At 42.7% G+C, this 22421-nt stretch overlaps 1 protein-coding gene across 1 annotated transcript; it reads left to right on the plus strand.

The window, feature by feature from the left end:
- Positions 1-1333: 1333 nt before the first annotated feature.
- On the plus strand, positions 1334-21841 carry FAM124B (family with sequence similarity 124 member B). Its single transcript, XM_069466799.1, has 2 exons — positions 1334-2065; positions 21197-21841. Exons 1-2 carry the CDS (start codon positions 1334-1336, stop codon positions 21839-21841), a joined length of 1377 nt encoding a protein of 458 aa, XP_069322900.1.
- Positions 21842-22421: the final 580 nt, after the last annotated feature.

The following is a 22421-nucleotide window of genomic DNA, read 5'->3' on the forward strand; positions in this document are numbered from 1 at the left end:
CTGTGTCCCATTATAAGCATTAGTAAATTGCTTCTTTTAAGAATTATGTTTAGAAGAATGTACTTGTCTACACCTATTTAGTAGCACAGCTATCAGAATAGCAAATGACTTTCAAATTAATGTTTAGGACACATTAGGGTGAGTGTTATGTTTACAGCCTGACAACATTCTCATTGAAGATTATTCCATTTAAGACTCAACAGCACAAGAGTCTCTGGCTAAAATGTGTCCTCAACTAGAACTTGCTTTGCCATCTCTTCCTTACTCGTAGGAAGAAAATCCGGGCTGGGACTTCTGGACCCCAGAGAGGCAGTGCAGCAAGTTCCTAGGTTCAAATCTTCCTTTGGCCACTTCTTAGCTCTGAAACTTTAAGCAAGTTATTTAGCTTTTCTATGCCCTAATTTTTTAATCAGCAATTTGGGGATAGTAGTCTCTTCTTCATAAGTTGGTTGCAGGATTAAATTAAATTTTAGAACAGTTTATGACTGGTACATAGTAGATCCTCAATAAATATGAAAAATTATTATAATTGTTAATTATAATTATATGAACAATTATTGGAAAGCTCTCATTTTTTCTAGAGAATTCGCATGAATAAAGGATGACTTAGTTTCTCCACATCTTTTTAGCACACTCAGACTTTTCAGTAGAGCACATAATTTTCAGTGAAGTCAAAATTATTTAGATAAAATAGCTTCTCTTCATGCCCTAGCATAAAACGTTCAAAACCAAAATGAAATAAAAAGACAAAGGGTAAGAGAAACCTGGCAGGCGGACAAGTTTTGAGAATTGTTTTAAAGAAGTCATTGTATTCAGGTGGCCTGGCAGGCTACTGTAAACACTACGAAACTAAGTAGGAAATCAGAACCCATTGTGGGTCAGTGAAATGGATGTCTTTTCAGCTAAACAGATTGCTATCAGCCTAACAGAGCGACTCATGTTCCCTTCAGCCAGGTCATTTCCTTTATACTGAGTGTCTGTCAGAACCACCCTCTCGGGTGTTTCTCAGGATTATAGGTTTTTAGGTCAAACAGAAACCCTGGGAAACGCCTGAAAAAGCCAAACACAACAGTTAACTTTATGCACAAGCTGCATGACGCGACCCCGCGGCTGTTGTGTGAAGCAGAGGCTGCTGAGCCTGGACTTGACCGAGCTGCTCTCCCTGCGAGCGCCCGGGCGGCCAGGAGCTCCTGTGCGTCCGGTGAGGAGGCCAGAGCCCGGCGCTCAGCAGCTGCTGCAGCCCAGGGTTTTCGCCGCTCCTTCATTCATTTCAGAAGCCTGAACGGCGGCACCTCCACGCTCGCTTTCTTTGCCGTCCTCAGGCGGTTCCACCATGGATGAGACGCAGGGGCCTCTGGCCATGACCGTCCATCTCCTTGCCAACTCGGGGCACGGCTCGCTTCTGCAGCGGACCCTGGACCAGCTCCTGGCTTGCATTTGCCCAGAGGTCCGTCTCTTTCTGGTGTCTGAGCGGGTCAGTCCAGTGAAATCCTATGAAAAGGCCCACCCCAGGCGATCCCGCTTCCCGGGGATGTCTGTCCTGCTCTTCCTGCACGAAAGCCTCGGAGAGGAGCGGCTATTTCGCGCCCTGGACTCCCTCCAGCGCTCGCCGTGGCAGTGCTACCCCACCCGGGATGCCCAGGGGACGCTGTGTCCCTACCTTCCGGCCAATCAGGAGTTCTACAGCCTGGACAGCCAGATGCCCGTCTGGGGCGTGAGGCAGGTGCCCCGGGGCGCCGAGATCCTCAGGGTGACGCTCTACTGCAGTTTCGATAACTATGAGGACGCCATCAGGCTCTACGAGATGATCCTGCAGAGAGATGCCACCTTGCAAAAGAGTAATTTTTGTTTCTTTGTGCTCTACGCCACCGAGAGCTTTGTCCTGCAGCTCGCCCTGAAGCAGCTGCCCCTGGGCATGTCTGTGGACCCGAAAGAGTCTTCGGTGCTGCAGTTCAAGGTTCAGGAGATCGGCCAGTTAGTGCCTCTCCTACCGAATCCTTGCGTTCCCATCAGCAGCACGCGGTGGCAGACTCAGGACTACGATGGCAACAAGATTCTGCTTCAGGTATTTCTGCTTTGTCTCTATGATCTCATGGATGCATAGGGAGCTGTGTAATTTGACATCTGAGTAGGCCTAAACCAGGGGTTCTCAAACTTGGTTATGCATTAGGATCCCTCCAAGCTTTCAAAAATTCCCACCCCGGGCCAGTCAGAACTGAATCTCCAGGGGGAACCCAGGCCTAGGTATTTTTCTCAAAGCTCCTTGGATGATTCCAATATGTGGCAGGGTCGACAGTCACTGATCTAATAAAATCTCATCTGACAGATAAGAAAGTTCAGACTCAGTGAAATTATAGCTGACACAAGTATTTGTAGTAGAATCAGACAGTGTGCCCTTTCTCAGCTTGCCTTTTCCTGTGCTAATCAACTAGATGTCAATCCTTTGTCCACTCTTTGGGCTCAGGAGTATCACAAACTCTTTCTGTCTGGCCTAAGGAAGTTCAGGTCACAGTAATGTTTGGGGATGTTAAGTTTGCAGTCCTGTTGACTCAATTTTTAAGTATCTTGTATCACTCTCAAATTTTATTACAAATCACGTTGGTTAGAACTCTTTCAAAAGACAATCTTGAAATTAAAGCCTTCTTTGGTAACCATGCTATCGAAACCTAACAGAGTATGAGTGTATTTGATCATGACAGCTACCATGTGTGGTCTCTTGCGTGTACGATGTGTCAGTGGAACTTTGCCACTTAGTAGCTGTAGGACCACAGGCCTCAGTGTCTTCACCAACACAATGAAGGTCGTACAGTATGAGCATCTTCCTATAGTACAGTTACCATCCACTCTAAATGCCTTAACACTTATAAAGTCCATGGTTAAGAGAGCACCCACAACTCAATTTTAGCTATTATTGTTCATATTATGCCCTATCATAAGAATTTTAAATTGATAATTTTATTTAATACTTGTAAAAACCTAGGAATCTACCATTTTCCCCATTTTGCAGATGAGAAAACTGAAGTGTAGAGGGGTTTGGTTACTTGCCCAAGGCACATGATATTCACAGCAAAATATTCTGTGGCTTCTGTCCTTGAGAAATGATCAGAAACCCCCTTACAGCCTGTTGGATAAAGTATAATAATAGTAGGCTGCGAGGTGGCTTGTCTTTCCCTTTAGTTAATTTTGTTGTCATCACTTCGACTTCTTGGTTAATAAAATATAAATCATATTGATTCTATAGTAAATTATTTCGAAATTATTTACCTTCCTGTTTACATAGGTATGTTGCTTATTATATAACTTCCCAATTCCCAAGGCATCTAAAGTTTCTCTACCAGTCTTAGTGAATCTCTAGAACTTAAAATCAACCTCAGTGTCAAACAAAAATTATAGTATGTGTGTGCAGCAGGGGGCACAGTTTTAATCATTCCTACTCCTTAATCATTCTGATGTTTTTACTTTGGAACCACAGCTCATACAACTCAGTTACTTTGGAAAGTTGATTCAAATTTGGGGAGTGTAGAAGAGTTTTTTGGATAAAGAGAAAACCCAAGAGTGATATGAAAATAGCCCTCTTCCTCTCCGGTTTGTTTTAGGAGTCTGGCCGCCTCCCAGGTGGGAGCAGAGTGTTAGTACCTCATTCTCAGTGTTCCCCTTGGAGACGTCACCCCCTTCCTGAGCTCTTGGGGAGCTCCAAACCTCATGGACCTCTGCTTCTTCCCTCCAAAACGCACTTGGGTCCGCTCCCCTTGGTCTCCTCCCTGTCAATAGGTCTGAGCTTTTGCAAACAAAGTGGGGGATTGTCTTCTGGAGAATACTGCTGCTGGCTTCATATCATAAAAGTGCCTGAGGAAAGTATACAAAGGCTTGGCTATAATGTGCCATAAAACGGCGGTCCCCAACCTTTTTGGCACCGGTTGCATGGAAGACAGTTTTGCCACGGATGTGGGTGGCTGGGGTGGGGTTGGAGGCGGAGCTCAGGCGTGATGGGAGGGATGGGAGTGGCTATAAATACAGATGAAGCTTTGCTGGCGCCAGCAGCTCACCTCCTGCTGTGCAGCGCCCCCTTCCTAAATTTCATGGAAAACAATTTTTCCATGAGGTGGGGTTGGGGGGCGGCGGAGTTCTGCTGCCCGGTATCTAACAGGCCGAGGACCGGGGCTTGGGGACCGCAGCCATAAAAGACAACTCGTAGCTACTCCACTCTTAGAATGGAGTGAGTTTTTCAGGATAGAAAACCCAGTCCGAACTTCCTTGTAAGTAGCCCAAGCCTTAAACTGCAGGGTTAGGCCCCAAATTGCAGCTCTGCTCTGTCCTCAGATGATCACCTCCGTGGGGTCCCCGCTGGCTGCCAGCAGCTCCAAGGACCACATGCATCCTTCACGTGGGCTCTGAGTGCGTCACCCCACAATGGCCCAATGACATTTCTGGACTTCACTTCAGCCGGACTAGCTGGGATCAGATTCTCGTCTGTAAATCATTTATTACATTCAGCGGGATAGGACCATATGGGTTAGTTTAGTCCTGCGGTGAAGTCTCTACCCTCTGCAGTAGATTCTGTGTGAAGCTGGACTGTTCTGTGGGACTTTCAGTGGAGGTTGAGGGTCTCTGACGAAGATCAGAGCGTCTCCCCTGACAAACACTAAGTGGCCCCAAGTGACTGGTGTCCACCAAAAGTAAGAAAATGATGCCAAAAAAAAAAAAAGAAAAAAAGAAAATGATACCTGTTCAAGGAAGAATCATAACCACAAATTAACCTCTCCACAGACAATTCTTCCACAGGGCCAGGACAGAGGCATGTGTGCAGGGGACCTGAGCATGTGGGGACGATGGAGAAAGCTTTCCTGAGGAGTCACGCCGGGGCCTGCCTGGGCTGGACGGCGCGGCAGGAATTAGCCAGTTGGAGACGGGAGCAAGGGTGTTCCAAGCAAAAGAGACTGTGGGTGACAGTGTTGGTGGGTTAGGGTTAGGGTTAGGGTTAGGGTTAGCAGGGCACGCCCAGCAAACTGCAAACGGCCTGAGGTCCCACGTGGCTGGAGTGAAGGGAGGGGGTCGGGGAAGAGGATGGGCAGGTGGCCAGAGGCCGGACCATCAGGAACGTGGCAGCCAAGGCAGTGGGGACTTTTTGGTTCACTCCTGTGTCTGGCACATACATCTTGTCATTGCAGACTGTCTGATGCTTCTCAGAGTCTAGAATGTACGTTTTTGATGAGCATGATATGAAGGTATCTACTAGATGCTCAGTAAATGAGTGAATGTATGAATAAATGAGCAAGTCAGTCCATGTTTATTCATTTCCCAAATATTAATTGAACACCTGCTCTGGGCCAGACTCTGTTCTAGGCCCTGTTCTCCACGTGGCACTTTTAATCCTGCTGTCTCAGTTCCTAGTGGGTGCAAAATCATATTGGATTCAGTCTTCCCTTTCTCCACTTTAGCCGTCCCTCTGTCTTCTCCTTGTGTTGCCACTGGTAGTGGTGATGGTGTCGGTGTGTGCTGAGGGAAGGTAGCATGGATGATGAAGCCCTTTTCTCTTTAAACCTCCTGCAATGTAAACCCTGCCCTAAATCACATCAGCTATTTTGTCAAATCAACCACATGCAGTATCTCTAGTCAGCTACCGCGGCTTCTCGGCTTTCTATGACTGGGCACATTTGTCCAAAGTTACAGTCTTTTGTACTTTTTATAGGTTTTTTTTTTTTTTTCAGTTTGCCACACTTATGATCCCCTTACCTTGGTTCCCCTGCTGATGCATCCCTCTCTTGGGTGCCCCTGGCTTGGGCAAATCCAGGTGTGTAGAATCCATGACTTTGGTGCCAGGCTTCTGGCAGAACTCTGAGTTTGAACTGAATTATCATTCTGTTTGACGTTCAGCAGGAGAAACTTCATAAATTAAAAGATAAAACCTCCCTGGAAGCTACTTGAAATGTCCCAGCAAAATCTATATTTCATGACCCTGTGGGAGAAGAGACGGCTGTGCCTCGGTTGACCTTGGGGTAGGTGTTCTGTGCAGCGTCACGCTGACCCCACAGTCTGATGGGGCGCTGCACGCTCCCCCGGGCACCAGGCAGCCTGCGGGGCACAGTGACAGCAGACGGTGGTAGTAGATGGATTAAGCAATTTTAATATTACTTTTCAAGAGCATGAGATATGTACCTCTCTAGTACTGAGATTGGTTTTTCTATACTAACTTTGAAAGTCAGATTGCCGAAAATGTTCCAAAAATATTTGATACAATTATCAATCTTTTAAGTCTTTGTGTATAGCTTTTCATAATCTACTTATGGAAAGCAGAGAGTTAATGTAACAAGATGATATTAGATATGACATTTAATGAACACTTAGATGTCAGGTACCGTGTTGCATGGTTTCACTATAAACAGCTCCATTTTACCCATCAGGAAACCGAGGCTTAGGAAGTTTATATAACTTGCCCACGGTCACGCAGGAAGCAAAAGACAGAGTCAGGTTTCAGACTCAGGTCTCTCTATCTCCAAAGTTCAAGCTTTGAACACACAATTTTTGTTTCTTTTATAAAAGATTTTAATGTATAGTGTTTTGATTTTCATTAGAATTTTAAGAAACATGATACCTATGACAAATCCTTCAAAACAAGATAATTCAGTCTATCTTTAGATAATTTTTTTATTTCTAACTTTGTAGCCAAACTTGACACTTTTTCTTCTCCTCAAGTTTAATAATAGTTTCTCTGATGCTACTTTTTTCTCCACATCTTAAGTAACCTTTTTAATAAGAATAACTTACTGGATAAGGTTGCAAGCAGAGTTTTTTTTTTTTAAATTGCAGTATTACCAACAAATATTTGTTTTTAATTAGAGGTTACTTTCAAGCTTCTAATTTTAAAAAGCTTGTTGACAAGCATTTGGGGAATTTTTGCTCTAATGGACTTAATCGGTAGGATGTGCACATTCAAGCCCACTGTCGGATTCTTCACTCTGTGGGTTTCTCCTCCTCTGGATCTTGCTCTCCTGTTTGTTTCTTTGCTTACTTGATAAGCTCATGGCATTTTTGGTCTCCTCTCTGTTACCAGCAGAGGTAACAGAAGTAACTTCTCCGTCAGATTCAAACAAGCAAACTTTCCTTGACTCGACAGCTCGAGTATCTTGCCTTCTTTCCACGCCGAGTCTCTCAGTTGAGTCGTCTGCATTCTTGCCACCTTGAGTTGCCAACCTTCCTCTGTCCTCCTGCACTCTGACTTCTTCCTCCAGCAGTAGGTGACACTGGTCTCTCACAGGCCAGCAGTGCTTGAGGACAAGGCACCGGGAGCAGTGGTGCATGTTGGCCGTCCTGCCTTTTTGAAATTCCCTCCTCTGTGGTCTTCCGTAACCCGGATCTTTTAATTAAGGGGTTCATTCTCTCTGACTATTCCTTTTCTGTTTTTTTTTTTTTTTTTTTTTTTTCTCCAAGACTCCACTGTGTCTTCCTATCCCCCAGTCAGGTGTTTTCAACCTTGGCACTATGGACGTTTTGGGCCAGATAATTCTTTGCTGTGGGGACAGTCCTGTGCATTGCAGGCTGTTTAGTGGCATTCCTGGTCTCTACCCGTTGGATGCCAGCGGCACTGCCCCCATAGTTGTGACAAACCAAAATGCTTCCAGACTTTGCCAAATGCCCTCTGAGGGGCAGAGTCACCCCTGGTGGAGGACCACTGCCCTACACTGAAGGTTTCCGCCTAAGATTAAGGAATAAAAAAAAATCACTTTATAGATTTGGTTATCACTTTTGTTTAACTTAATCCTGCTTTTGCACTTCCTCTATTTTTTGAGGTTTTAGCCCATTTCCTGTTCCCTATAAGACCATTTAAACATAATGTCTCATCCTCATGTCAAATTTAATCCAAGCAAAATCTTAGTCATCATTTACAGCCCTCCCCACCTCCAACTTCTCTGGCTCTGTTCATTCTTCCCCCATTTGCCCAGGTCTTGAAACACCAGTTACTTTTAAAGCCTCCTATTTTCAGAACCCCCATATCCAATCAGTCCCCAGCTGTTCTAATTTTCCTTTGGAGTCATTACTTTTTCCCACCTTCCTTTTTAAACCCACATAACTTCAAATACCCATCATTGTTCCAGCATTTGCACCCTCCACCCTGGCTCCAGGCCCTCTATTTCGTCCTGTGCGTTGCTATCAGAATATATTTTTAAATGGCTCCCAGATGTATGTTCCTTTTCAGGTCTATAACAAAAGACAAGCAAATAACATTCAGACACCCTTGCCTGGCCTTCAAGGCCCTTCACAAGCAGGCCTGATACAGTTTGGATGTTTGTCCCCTCCAGAGCTCACGTTGAAATCCAATCCCCAATGTTGGAGGTGGGAGGTGTTTGGGTCATGGGGGCGGATCCCTCAGGGAGGGCTTGGGCGGTATCTCGTGCTGAGTGAGTTTTCACTCTATTAGTTCATGCAAGAGCTGGTTACTTAAAAGAACATGGGCACCCCCTCCCCTCTCTCTTGCTCCCTCTCACCTGTGACATGCCTGTACCCCTCTCCCCACCACCACCTTGACTAGAAGTTCCCTGAGGCCCTCGCCAGAAGCTGATGTTGGCGCCATGCTTCTTGTACAGCCTGCAGAATTGTGAGCCATAGAAACCTCTTTTCTATATAAATTACCCAGCCTCAGGGATTTCCTTTAAAGCAATGCAAAATGGACTAAACCCCAGCCCCCCCAATATCTCCCTTGCTGCCTCATTCCTTGGCCATCCCAGCCTGGTACCCTCCTCCCTTTCTTTCCAGAACTCCAGGCTCACTCCTGCACCTTTGGTTTTTATTTTTTTATTGTGGTAAAATATATAATATGACAAAACTTTACCATTTTCATCTTTTTTTTTTTTCCAAATTTCAGAAAACCTTTCTTTTCTAAAATTGTGGTAAAATATATATAACATTAAATTTACTATCTTGACCATTTTTTCAGTGGCATTAAGCACATTCACAGTGTTGTGCAACGATCACCATTGTCGATTTCCAGAACCTTTCCTCACCCCAAACAAAAACTCTGTACCCATTAAACCAAACTCACTATTCTCCCCCTTCCTTCCAGACCTTGTAACCTCTATTCTACTTTCTGTCTCTATGAATTTGCCTATTATTAGTACCTTATGTAAGTGGAATCATATGATATTTGTCTTTTCATGTCTGGCTTATTTCTACCTAGCATGATGTGTTCAAAGTTCGTCCATGTTGCTGCATTTATTAGAATTTCATCCCTTTTTATGGCAGAGTAATATTCCATTGTATGTATATCTACAGCCACGTAGTACCTGATATTCCTTATCCAAGATTTCTTTCATTTCCTGTTCAATTCTCCAACTGTAAGGCTCTGATCAAATTGCACTTTCTCTTTGAAACCTCCTGGGAAGCTCAAGCGCACTTTCATTCCCATTCCTAACTAGAACATTTAACACCTAAATCTTTGTAACACACAGCTGATAATGATATTTTTCTCATTCTTGTGTCATATAATGTAGGACTTTATGACTCTCCCTCTCTTTTCAGTATTTCATTGTAAATGTTTATTTCTGGTTGAGTACTAGGCAGACAGCTGCGTCTGAAATATTTGTTGACTATTTGTTGACTATTTATTGACTACTATTTGTTTTCAGGAACTAAATTTGTCTCTTTAAAGAAGGTATATACTGCAGAAGTCAGTTTGGCATAAGCAAGCATGTGTTCCCTTTCATTTTCTCAACAGGTAGTTAGTATGTTCCTTCTTATGTCCTTTTTTAGCCATTTAAAAGAAGAGAACACAGTCTTTCTGGAAGTAATTTATTTTCATCTTCTCTAGCATTTCTTAAGGGCTCTTTTTTTCTCATTTCTTAGTCTCTCAGATGCACTCTCTTGGATTCTATTAACTCCTCCTTCCTTCCTCTGCTCATTTCCCACTCATTCTCCGTCACCTCTCGCAAAATACCCCACACAGCCAGACACCGCCCCCCCCCAACACACACACACACACACACACACACACACACACAGACACATACTTCTACACTCTCATTCAATGCTCTGGCTTACATGCTATGAAAGAGGCATTGCTCAGGAAGTTTCTGTTGCTGTAGAATAGCAGGTTGACATCAGTGGTTTTGGCCAATTGATTAAAATAAGTACCTTTGAAAGGATCAGTTAATTCGAAAAGACTGGTGTCAACCCCTGAGCGAGTCCGGCACTGTTTTGGGGTTTCTTAGTATCCACAGAATTTGTTTCCATGCAATCATTTTTTCCCAGTGTTGGAGAAATCCTCTTTTGCTATCTTCTTGGAATCACTCTCAGTAAGAAACAATATTATCTTTCCCTTCGTGATGTGAGTCTGCCCCTTAGTAGCTTAATCATTTTTCAATGACGTGTTTTCTCTTGCTTTTCGAGAGATTAGAGTCATAATGAGTGTCAATCTTCCTGTTAATCGTCATAGTTGCTAATGTTCCTTGAACTTGAGAAACCTGGCTCTCAATTTGTAACATTTTACAAATATTTCTTAGAAAGATGAGCTTTAAATGATCAGCATTCTTACAAATGTGTTTCAGTTTGTTTTTTGGCAAGCTTTATTCCCCCCAGGGGGTTTATCTCAATCACTCAGCATTATGTTTCTCCTGGAAATTCTTCATTCCAACAGCACACATCTGCATTTCTATGTTAATAATGCTGCACTCACTTTTGCCATATGGTCTAAGGATCTTAGACTTCTCTTTAAAAAAAAAGTTGACATTCTCCTCTGTTAAGAATCATTTAAAAATTGCTGATGCCTGGATTGTACCCTGGCCCAGTGAAATCTGAATGTCTGGCAGTGGGAGCTGTAGAGATCATCCAGCGACTCTACAAGCATCATGGTGCAACGAAGAATGCTCCAGACCACAATCTCAGGCTGAAGGAGGAGGAAAGACCCGTTTCCTTTCAAAGAGCTCCTGAACCTTTCCAAATCTCTGTATTTATTGTAGGGAAAGGCATACGTGTTTATAGCAAAGAGCACACAGGTAAAATCTTTGGCGTCGTATAGCAAGCATATTGTTCTAAACAAATCTATTTAGCGATACACATTAAACTTATAATTATCTTTTTATTTCCTTGTTGTTCCTTAAGGCGATCAAGAAAAGGGCAGGGACCCAACATCAGTGACACTCCCATGCAGTCCAAAGCCTGCTGTATGCAGCTGGCTGATAACAATCATATCCCAAGTCCTGTTTTCAGGACTGCCAGATTTCCACCTTTGTCACAGTCCCTTGACCCAGGCCTTTAGGCCTTTTCTAATACCCTCTACATTTCCCCCTTTCTTATTATGATCAAATTGTTCCTGATGGTAGATATTGAAGGCCACGTAAGCGTCCAGCTTCTGCTTGTGTACAGCCATGCGGCGAGTCATAGAAATCAACTGTTTGCAGATTGCTAGAAACAGAAAACAAAAGAGTATGATAATTCCAGCCATGACCCAAATTCTAATATTAAGTCCTGTAAACCATTGTCTGGGGTCTAACCAAGCAAAGCTATCTTGTAGCTTTTGTAAAGTATCCGTTTGTAAATTTGAATGGAGTTGTTGTATTTGATTTTGTAGTTAATTTTCCAATTGTAGTACTTGAGATGCTGCATGAGATTTGAAGGCCCCCTGAAGATCAGATTTTACCACATTCCGAGGATAAGCGGATTTGTTATACGGTGGAATGCACTGTGTGCGATATTCCCAATCACATTGCAGGCCTTGCTGAGTAATAAATGCTTGTTGTTGGTCTCCGACCCATTCTATAGCTGCCTCAAGTGCTTGTAGTCTAGCCAATGTGCCTGTATCAATTTCAGTTTGTTCTTGTATTTGATGTGTAACATTTACTAGAACTGCTTCCACTACAGCTGCTGCATGTATTGACTCAGTAAGAGACACAGCAGCCACTGTCGCAGTACCAAGGATAATAATAGCTGAAACTGAGAAAGCAATAAGAGTAGCCAGGAAGCGTTTGGGTCTAATTTTTGGTAAGGCAGATTGTCAGACCTGTAAAGAAGATTCTCCTTGCCGTGTCCTTGTTAGATTAACAGGAACCCAGGCTTGTGCTCCTCTTTTTAACATAAATATGTAAGTGATATTAAGATTAGTAACATTTTGCAATGTAATACAAGAGCTATACCAAGAAGGAGTCTCACAAGAGATATTATAATAGGGATTAGGTTGAGTTATATTAGGAGGTTTTTGTCCAAAAAAGAAAACATAAGGATGAGTGGTATAAATCATCACTGAATCACTGACATTATTGTTTAAAGACAGTGTATAGATGCCAGTACTATTAGTATAATTGCCATGGGATGACACATGATTCAAAAATGGCAATCCCATTCTCCATATTTTGGTGTGGATATGACTCATATGAACGCCGTCCATGAGTTGAAGGACTGGACCTGACAATCCAAGTTCACCCCAAGTAATGGAATGGTTAGATGGGCTGCCGAATTCCAATTCTCTACCCGAAGAATGTCATTTCCCGTGAGGTCCCCGATCCCATAAAGTTCCATTATTAAACAAAGTTAATCCTCTGGGATAGTCTCTTCTGCATGGGGCCCATTGTACTGAATAAAACTTACATCTCCAATCTTTTTTTTGGTCTACAAATGGGCAGGTCAGGAGTAAAAGTTGTAACACTGATATTTATGGTTGTATTTACAGTTAAAGCAGAGACGAAGGTTAAATTAGCTGTATTGTTGCCACTCTTAGGCTGATAATATAAATATTCCTGAGGAATGATTTGTATACAACCCTCAACATTTGGTAAGGTGGAAAAACAAATAGGAGGGTAGCTGGCAGTAAATAGTATGGAATCATTATTATGTAACCATGCAGTATGTGATGTTGATGGTCCTGATGGTGATGGGCAAACGCCACCAGCCCACCCTGTGTCATTAGAAGACAAAGGAGGATCTACATCCACCATGTAAACACAGGAAATAAAGGTGGGTTCCATAAATGACTCTAATAAACTGTGGCACCTGCTGAAGATAGCAATGACCATCCTCAAAGGAGTAGAAACCATCGTCCTGCCTGTTTAGAAGCCTCACCTATGATGGCCAAATATACCAAAAATCGATTTTCTGCTGTTGGGGCAGTCCCAGCCTTTCTAATTATTGTTACTGCCTTTTGATCAAGCCTCTTTAGTTGTCCCCAAGTCACATGAGGAGCTTGTCTCATCCTGGTCAACGTTGTCCTTTGTTCCAGGGTCAGATTCATCATTTGCAGGATGGGGTTGTCCGTTGTTTTCCAGCTCATGGTATAGCTTCACCCTTTCTGCAGGCACCCACTCTGGACCTGTTTCTCGAGAGACACAAACTGCACCTCAGCTCCATGTTAATACCAGAAAAGATCCTTGCCACAAATTATTAACCCAGTCTTTAACCAACACTTTCTTTTGATCTAATTGATTAAAATTATGTTTTCCCAATCTATGATCCATAGCAGATCCATAGCCATCATCTCCAATATTAAGAAAATTCAAAGTAAATAAGGCTTTAGCTATCTGTTCTCTAGGTGACAGTCCCTTGCTCCCCCCCTTTTTTGTTTTAGTAGATAAGTTTTTAAAGTACGGTGTGCACGTTCTACTAAAGCTTGCCAGGAAAAATTGTAGGGTATCCCTGTGATATGTTTAATTTTCCAATTTTGAAGGGTAAAATTATATTTTTTTGATAAATAGCAAGGGCCATTGTCTGTTTTGATAATTTTGGGTAATCCTAAAACTGTGAGTGTTTCCAACAACGTTGGAAAGCATGACGGCTAGTTTCCCCTGATAAGGGCGTGGCATGAATGAAGCCTGAATGTGTATCAATAGTGACATGTGTGTATTTGAGACGTGCAAAATAAGGTAATTGTGTAATGTCAGTTTGCCAAATATCATTCGGCAACTGCCCTCGTGGATTCACTCCGGGACCCAGTGTAACAGGGGATGAAGAGAATTGTTGACAATCAGGGCACGTTTTAATGATAAGTTTTGCTTGAGTTAAAGTAATGGGATAAAGTTTTCAATGCCTTAGCATTTTGATGAAAGAAGTCATGATCTAAGCATGCCTGCTGAAAGTGTGTAGTATCTTGGGCAAGGAGACATAATTGATTAGATACAATATTATCTACAAAATTATTGCCGTCTGTAAGTGGCCCAGGTAAGGAAGTATGTGATCTAATATATGTAATAAAAAGTGGATGATATCGCTGAGAAAATAGAGCATGTAAATTAATAAATAAATGTAATGGACTTTTATTAGGTATGTCCTTAATGAAGGAGGTATCAAGGTTTTGGAGAGCATGTACAGCATACTGAGAATCACTAGTAATATTGATAGAGATGTCAGGAAAGGTATTTAATGCTAGTATTAATGCTCTGATTTCAGCTTGTTGAGTGTATTGGAAACCTTTCTTATATAAGTAATTTCCATTTGGCATCTTTCTAAGCTATGGCTGCTTTGCCTGTTTTGCCAGAGCTATCTGTGAAGATGATCTTAGCACCTGTGATAGGAGTAGATTGTAAAATATTAGGTAGGGTGATAGGAATAGTTTGAAAAAATTGTAATAATTTGGATGAAGGATAATGAATTAGCAATCGTCCAAGATAATCTGAAAGAGCTCGTTGCCAATTTAAGTCTTGCGCTGATAAAGTATCTAAATTTTGTTGGTTTAAAGGAATATATATGTGTGCTGGGTCATAACCCAAAAGCTGAATGCAGTGTGCCCTTCCCTTTTGTGTAATATGAGCTAACATGTCTGTATTTATTAACTTTTTTTTTATAAGTGTGGTCTAAAAATATCCATTCTAAACAGTGTATTAAGTTATAAACCGTCCTAACAGGCCAGATGGGCTCTGTTTGGTATTAAAGAGAAAAAGATCAATGGGGTAAGATGGGTTAATTCTAGATAAGAAACAATCTTGTAATTTTTCCTCCACTAATGATAATTCCTGTAATGCTTGTTCAGAGAGAGAGAGCGAGGGGAATTTAAGTCTGAGTTACCTTTTAAAGTGTTAAATAAATGTGTTAATTCCGCTGTAGAAATACCCAAGATGGGACGTACTCAATTTATTTGTCCTAGTAGTTGTTGTAAAGAGTTTAAAGTGAGAGGCTGAGGAGCGCTTATTTTTGTAAATTGTGGGTGAATGCTCCTGTGTGTTACAATATAACCTAAGTATTTCCATGGACTAGAAGTTTGCACCTTTTCTGGTGCAATATGTAACCCTGTTCACGAGTAACTTGGGTTACTTTCTTATAGGCTTGTTCAACTTCCTGCGTGGCAGCTGCAGCAAGTAAGATATCGTCCATATAATGGAATGTTTTTGTATTTGGAAACATCTGTCTAACAGGCTATACAAAATATTGACAGACAATGGGGCTATTCATCATTCCCTGAGGCAGAACTTTCCACTGATACCTGGCTACTGATTCTTGATGGTTGATTGCAGGTACCATAAAGGCAAATTTTTCTTTATCATCAAGATGTAGGGAAATATTAAAGAAACAGTCTTTAAGATCTATGACTATTAATGGCCAATCTTCTGGGATCATAACTGGGGAGGGCAGTCCAGGTTGTAAAGGGCCCATAGGTTTCATAATAGCATTAATGGCTCTAAGATCATGTATTAACCTCCATTTTCCAGACTCTTTAGGTATAACAAAGATAGGCGTATTCCAAGGACTATTGGATTCTTCTATATGATCAGTTTTTAACTGTTCTTGAACCAGTTCCTTGAGATGTAAAAGGTTTTCAGCTGTAATGGGCCACTGCTCAACCCATACCAGTTTATTTGTTTTCCACTGTAGTTTTAAAGGCTGGATTAGAGCAGTGGCCCCTCCTAGAAAGGGGAAATAGAAAGCTGTAGTCCCCACTGTTGAAGACAATCTATTCCCCATAAGGAGAAGGGAATATTCATAACAAAGAGTTGGATATTGGCCCGTTTACCTCCTGGCCCTTCACAGGTAAGATGAAAGGCACTTAAATTGGGTGTTTGATAAACCCCGACACCTTGAACCATAACAGGGGCATTAATCATAGGCCAGTCTGTAGGCCAATATTGAGAAGCTATGATAAATTTGTCTGCTCCTGTGTCTATAATTCCATGAAGTTGTTTTCCTTTAATAGTGACTATTAATTGAGGCCTTTGTGCAGTTACTGGAGCAGACCAGAATGCAGTAGAACTGGAATGACCCAATCCCTTACTGTTTCTTTGTTTATTTTGAGTATTGCCCTGTAAGTAAAGAATTAAAAGGAGCTGAGCTATTTGTGTTCCTGCTGGTAAAACATGAAGGCCTACAGCTTTTACCATTACTTTGATTTCTCCATGGTAATTAGAGTCAATTACTATGGGTAAAACTTGTACTCCTTTTAAAGTCCAACTAGATCTTCCTAATAGTAGCCCAAAAAATCCTTTCCGGAGTGGCCCAAAGATTCCTGTGGTGATAAGGTACACCTTGTCTTCTTGCTTAAGAACTATCTCCTCTATTGTTGAGAGGTCCAACCCGGGACTACCGGTTGTCATGGCAGAGAGGTCAGCAATGGTATTTCGTTGGCCAAGGCTGGAGGAGCCTGACTGGCCAATGCTCCCCCAGACATTTTTCAGGGCACTGGAGGGAGTGCCCCTACCCCCCTTCTAGTTTCCCTGTTTAGGATTACCATCCTTCTCAAATTTAGATCGGCACTGATTAGCCCAATGTTTGCCCTTTCCACACTTTGGGCAGGTTTTAGAAGGCTGTTTTTCTTTCCCCAAATTATTCCTTTTACCATTGTTCCGTGATTGTTTACAATTTTTTGCTAAATGGCCAGATTTCCCACAATTATAGCAAGCACCTCCTTGCATCATGGCGGCAAACGTTTGAGCTAGATGAGCAGTAGTGCCCACGTGTTGACAGGCCTTAATAAAAGCTCCTACATCTGAGGAGGAGGTACAGATGGGAGCTAATGCTGTTTGACAATCCTTATTAGCATTTTCAAAAGCCAATTGTAGGATGAGAAGCGTAGTAGTGTCTTGTTTAGGCACTTGTCTTTCCACTGCTGTTTGCAGTCTATTGATAAAATCAGTGTAAGGTTCGGTAGCGCCTTGTCAAATAGTAACAAATGATCCCTGTGTTTGACTAATAGGGATACGTTTCCATGCTTGAATGGCTAAGGCTGAACACTGGACAAATCGTCTAGCAACAGCCGGAGCTTGAGCTTGAACTGTAGCATAGACGCCACTGCCTTGTAACATTTCGACACTAAGTGGTATTCCATGATCTAAATTTTGTAAGGATTGTTGAATAGCTAAGTCATTATATTCCATAAGCCATGCCGTGTATTCTGCTGATGAAACTAGGACACAAACTAATGTTTTCCAGTCAAAAGGAGTCATTTCATAACTATTTCCCAATGCCTCAACCATGCCGGTGGTAAATGGAGATTGAGGCCATTTTCTCGGATAACTCTTTTTTAGTTCCTTAAACACAGTAAAAGGGAGAGTTTCATGTTGTCTCCTCTTATTTCTCACCACAACAGGGAAGGCAGCCATAAAGGTGTCAGGGTCTCCTGATTTGAACCCTTCTATTAGACAACTCTCAATCAAGGAGGGTCGTGCCCCCAAATTAGTTTCTGAAAAAAACTTTAGGTGGGGTGAAGTCCAAGGAGGTGGTTCATGGTAAGTTCCTCCTGACAGTGGCACAGGAGGCGGTGGATGAGAGCAGGCCGTAGGGGCAGATGGCTGTGATTCATCCTGCTCTTTTAATGGCGGTAGAAATGGCAGTTCCTTTTCATCTGACTCATTGGAATCAAAAGACATTAGAGGCTCAGGTTTATCCATAGGCTCTCCTGCTTCTTCATGAGGTGCCCCCTCCACTGTTGCAGAAAGGGGGAGATCTGGACCATCGCCATCTGTCATGTATAATGGATAAAGAGCACTACGTACTAAGCTCCAGGTTGTCAGCAGAGTAACATTAGTCATAAAACCCTGCTCAGATTGTCTCTTTAAAACTCGTCCTACCTGTTCCCAGAGTTCAAGATCAAGAGTGCCGGCATCTGGAAACCAAGGGCAATGTTCACGAATCGAAAGTAATGGTGTTGTAATGCTTTCGGTTCCACTGTACACTGAATTGCTTTTAATAATTGTTGTAAAGTCTTAAAGTACAATTTCTGTTCTTTAGTGAGTTCCTGACCCATAACTCACAATTAAATGATAAAATCCCCTTCTAGTATTACACACGTCGGCCCTGTCCTCTATTATGGAGTCGGGACTGTCCCTTACTGCGATTCCGTTAATCCGTCGAAAATTCTCCACGTGTGAGTTGGCCGAATCGTGTCAGGGTCACCAATTGTAGAGATCGTCCAGCGTCTCTACGAGTGTCACAATCTCAGGCTGAAGGAGGAGGAGAGACCCTCTTCCTTTCAAAGAGCTCCTGAACCTCTCCAAATCTCTGTATCTATTGTAGGGAAAGGCATACGTGTTTACAGCAAAGATCATATAGCTAAAATCTTTGGCGTCATACAGCATGCACACGGTTCTAAGCAAATCTATTTGGCGATACACATTAAACTTATAATTATCTTGTTATTTCCTTGTTGTTCCTTAAGGCTATCAAGAAAAGGGCAGGGACCCAACATCAGTGACACTCCCAAGTCCAAAGCCTGCTGTATGCAGCTGGCTGATAACAATCACATCCCACGTCCTGTTTGCAGGACTGCCAGATTTCCACCTTTTCTAATATCCTCTACAGGAGCCGGGCATCACAGTATTTTAAAGGTCCCCAGGTCGTTCCACTGTGTAGCAAAGTTCAGAACAGACGTTTCTCTGTGGGTTTGCAAAAGGGCTGTCTTGTGGTACACGGTCATCCATTCAACAGCGCCCCCTAGAGAGAGTTTCCGGTCTGCAGAAGCCTTCCCAGCAGGAGGTGGAGGTGTGACTCAGCAGCAGCACATCTGCGACAGGGTGGGGAGTTCCAGTAGGGTAGCTCTCTAGTGAGCTGGCTTGAATAGAATTTAGAGATCCTAGAGTAGTGGTTTTCAAACTGGGTTCTGAGAAGCCCTAGGGACCTGGGAGGAGGAGGAGGGGCTAAGATCAACCCAGAAGGCAGAGGCTACCCCTCACTTTCAACCAGGGGCTGCTCCAGTTGAACTGTTTCATATTTTGGGCTTCCAGGTAGGATATTGTTTGGATAAAACCTTCTTATTCTTAAGAGGGGAGGAGAGAGAGGAAGAGAGGGAGGGGAGGAGAGGAGGAGGGGGAAGAGGAGGGGGAGGGCGAGGGGAGGGGGGACAGTGGTGGGGGCAAAGGAGGAGAGAGAATGAGAATCATTGATAGAGCAGAGGTTGGCCGGCTCTGGCTGGGGAGCTAAGAATAGTTTTCCATTTTTAAGTGGTTGGGAAAAAAATGTACGACTCATGAAAATTATATGAGATTCAAATTTCAGTGTTCATAAATAGAGCTTTATTGAAACACAGCCAGGCCATTCATTTTTGTATAGTCTGTGGCTGCTTTGCGTAGTCGGGATAGAGACCACATGGCCGGCCAAGCCTCAGACATTTACTATCTGCTGCTACACGGAAAATATTTGTCAATTTCTATTCTAAAGAATCAATGGAAGTCCTTGATTTTTTTTTTTTTGTTTTTTGTTTTTGCGGTTTTAGTCACTTCACCATTTCCATCAGAGAGAATATTGGGAGAACATACATGTGTATCATATATACAAATACTGTGTTAATATGTATGGTAATTTACTCATTTCTAGACCTACTTTCTCAGTGTCCTGATTTATGTCTTCTTGCCTTGTGAGATAAATACATACCGTTTCCCCCCTCCTCTTAAATAGACTTTAGTTTTCAGAGCAGTGTTAGGGTTATAGCAAAATTAAGCAGAAAGTGCAGAGAGTTCCCATGTACTCCCTAACCCCGCACACACAGCCCCCCCAACTATCAACATACTCCACCAGAGTGGTACATTTGCTACAACTGATGAACCCACACTGACACATCATTATCACCCAAAGTCAGTAGTTTACATTAGGGTTCACTCTTGGTGGTGTACATTCCATGGGTTTTGACAAATGCATAAGAACATGTATCCACCATTATAGTTACATACAGAATAGCTTTACGTCCCTAAAAATCCTGTGCTCTGCCTATTCATCCCTCCCTCCCCTGCCAACCCCTGGCAACTACTGATCTTTTTACTGTTTCCATAGTTTTGCCATTTCCAGAATGTCATAGAGTTGGAATCATACAGTATGTCACTTTCTCAGATTGGCTTCTTTCAATTAATAATATGCATTTAAAGTTCTTCTGTACCATCCTTTTGATATTTGATTAAACAAAATCCCTGGGCCAGGCAGGGACGGATCCTGAATACCAAATTTCAAAGGGCTGTTAACAAGGTGGAGAAAATTGTCTTTTCCAGAAGTACTTTTGGGGAGAGTGTTGTGTATGGGGTAGGATGTGAGGCTTCCAAGAGTCCATGTCTGGAAGATGGGTTGGTGAACTCCAATCTGTGGAGGGAGAGTATAGTCAACTGCAGCTTGGGAGTTTTGCTTAACTTGCTGTAAATTTGGAACCAAAGCGGACTTGCCAGGGATCAAAACACCAGAGCTTCCATATAAGCGGTCTGCTGGTCTGCTTCTTTGTTTTCCCACACAATACCAGACCTCTACTCTAAATAAATGGTGCCCCAAGAATTTCAAGACTATTGATTTTCAAAAGGTGCCAAATTATTATCATGCCTGGAGTGCCTGTATGTCTTAGAATGGCTCAAGATATATGTTGTTGTTAGCATGATCTAAAAGGAGGACCACCAGCTTTGAAAGATTGAATTCTTATTCCAGTCCTTATCTTGACTATAACGTTTTGTGATTCTTTGGTTTTCTTTTTGCATAGTTGGTACTATATTGTTTATAACATCAAGTGAGGTCATTGAATAACATCTGTGAACATCTTTGCTTTGTTTAACGACTTGGTCTACCAGAAGTGTGGTGTTACCAAATGGCCGTTTGATTCCCTAAAGTCTTAATTTAGGGAGCCTGAGAGAGAGATATTTAGAGCTGATGCTAATTATACACCTCATAATTGGATAGAATTGTCACTTCTATTCATTCTAACCAACTTTTACTGAATGTCTGCTATGGGCATGGCATGGCAAAGGGTGAATGAGGCATGGTCTGCTCTTGGCACTTAGTTAATGGAAAATATGTTTAATTTGTTCCTCCTTTCCTTGTCCTATAGGTCCAGTTGAATCCAGGAGTTGGTGTTAGGAACGGAGAGCTTTCTTTCCCGAATGGCACCGCAGGAGCTGACATGCTTCTCCAGGGCTCCAGGCAGACTCCTATCTCTGCAAAGAGGACGCTAGAACCAAGGGGCCGGAGGAGCCGAGCCAGGAGGTTCCAGGTGCATTCTCTGGAGCTTCCTGAGCCCAGTGGGAGCCCAGTAGCAGTCGGCTCTAGTGGCACTTTGTGGAAACACCCCTGCCGGTCATTCCAGGCCAGCAGCCCACCCACAAGCACCCAACTGCATCTGCCTTCTCCTCACCTTGAACCTGGGGCTAGAATGAAGGTGCTCAGCTGGGAAAGCAGCTTTCAGAAGCTTGAGGAAGAGACTAATGTTGACACTGGGTTCACTGCCATCAATTCTGAACCTGGGCAATCTTTTCTGAGCAGGTTTCCAAGGGATTTGCAGGCCAGCCAGCCACCATCCTGCTTGCCAGCCTCTTCCTTAGGGGTGGCTACCTCCAAAACCAGCAGAGTCCTTCAGGAAAGAGTCTATCCCTTGTCACTGGCTGGACAAAGGGTCATTGATACAAAAAAGATAACCTCAAAATGTCCCCTTCCTCTGCAAGTCCAGGGTAAAGAAAAAGAAGAATTCTTTATATAATATAAAACAAATGTGGTTTTCTAAAACACAAGATCAGATAGAATGTTCTAGAAATGAAACACTGAACCAGAATCAGCCTGTTTTTTGCTCTTCTGAGGGAGCCTGAATGCTGTGCTAGTGTTACCCATGCACAGATCTGTATTGTTTTTATTTCAGATGTTCAAAGTCTAAAGGTGCTGGGAGTGATAGTTTATTTACCATCAAAGTCGTAAGAGAACACAGCCAATGCACAGGAACAAAGCCCAGTGCTTGTGTTCCCTGGAGGTGCACTAACTCAGCTGGAGGTGTTGAATTCAGCACCTATCAGGATAATTGCATTGCATGCAAATGAATCGGATGTGTTATGCAATGCTGATTAGTGTATGTAATTTGGTTTTAATTTTTACTTGGGTTGGAAAGCTCATCCCCCTGGACAGGATGGACTACTATTTATTCTTTAGTGCTTTTTAATTTTTATGTGACCTCCTTTGGTAACTAGGCACTGTTCATCACATACCCTCTCATGGTTTTGCCTTTAAAGTTGTTTGCATCTGGAATAAGTAAAAATGCAAAGTGTTTTGAAAATTAAAAACAATTTGTT

This window comes from Eulemur rufifrons, chromosome 1 (genome assembly GCF_041146395.1).
Source record: "Eulemur rufifrons isolate Redbay chromosome 1, OSU_ERuf_1, whole genome shotgun sequence".
NCBI classification, from domain to species: Eukaryota; Metazoa; Chordata; class Mammalia; order Primates; family Lemuridae; genus Eulemur; species Eulemur rufifrons.

Coding starts and splice junctions, on each gene's coding strand:
- FAM124B (XM_069466799.1), top strand. CDS start 1,334: ATGGATGAGACGCAGGGGCCTCTGGCCATGACCGTCCATCTCCTTGCC. Junction 2,066..21,196: donor GCAACAAGATTCTGCTTCAG/GTATTTCTGCTT, acceptor CTTGTCCTATAG/GTCCAGTTGAATCCAGGAGT.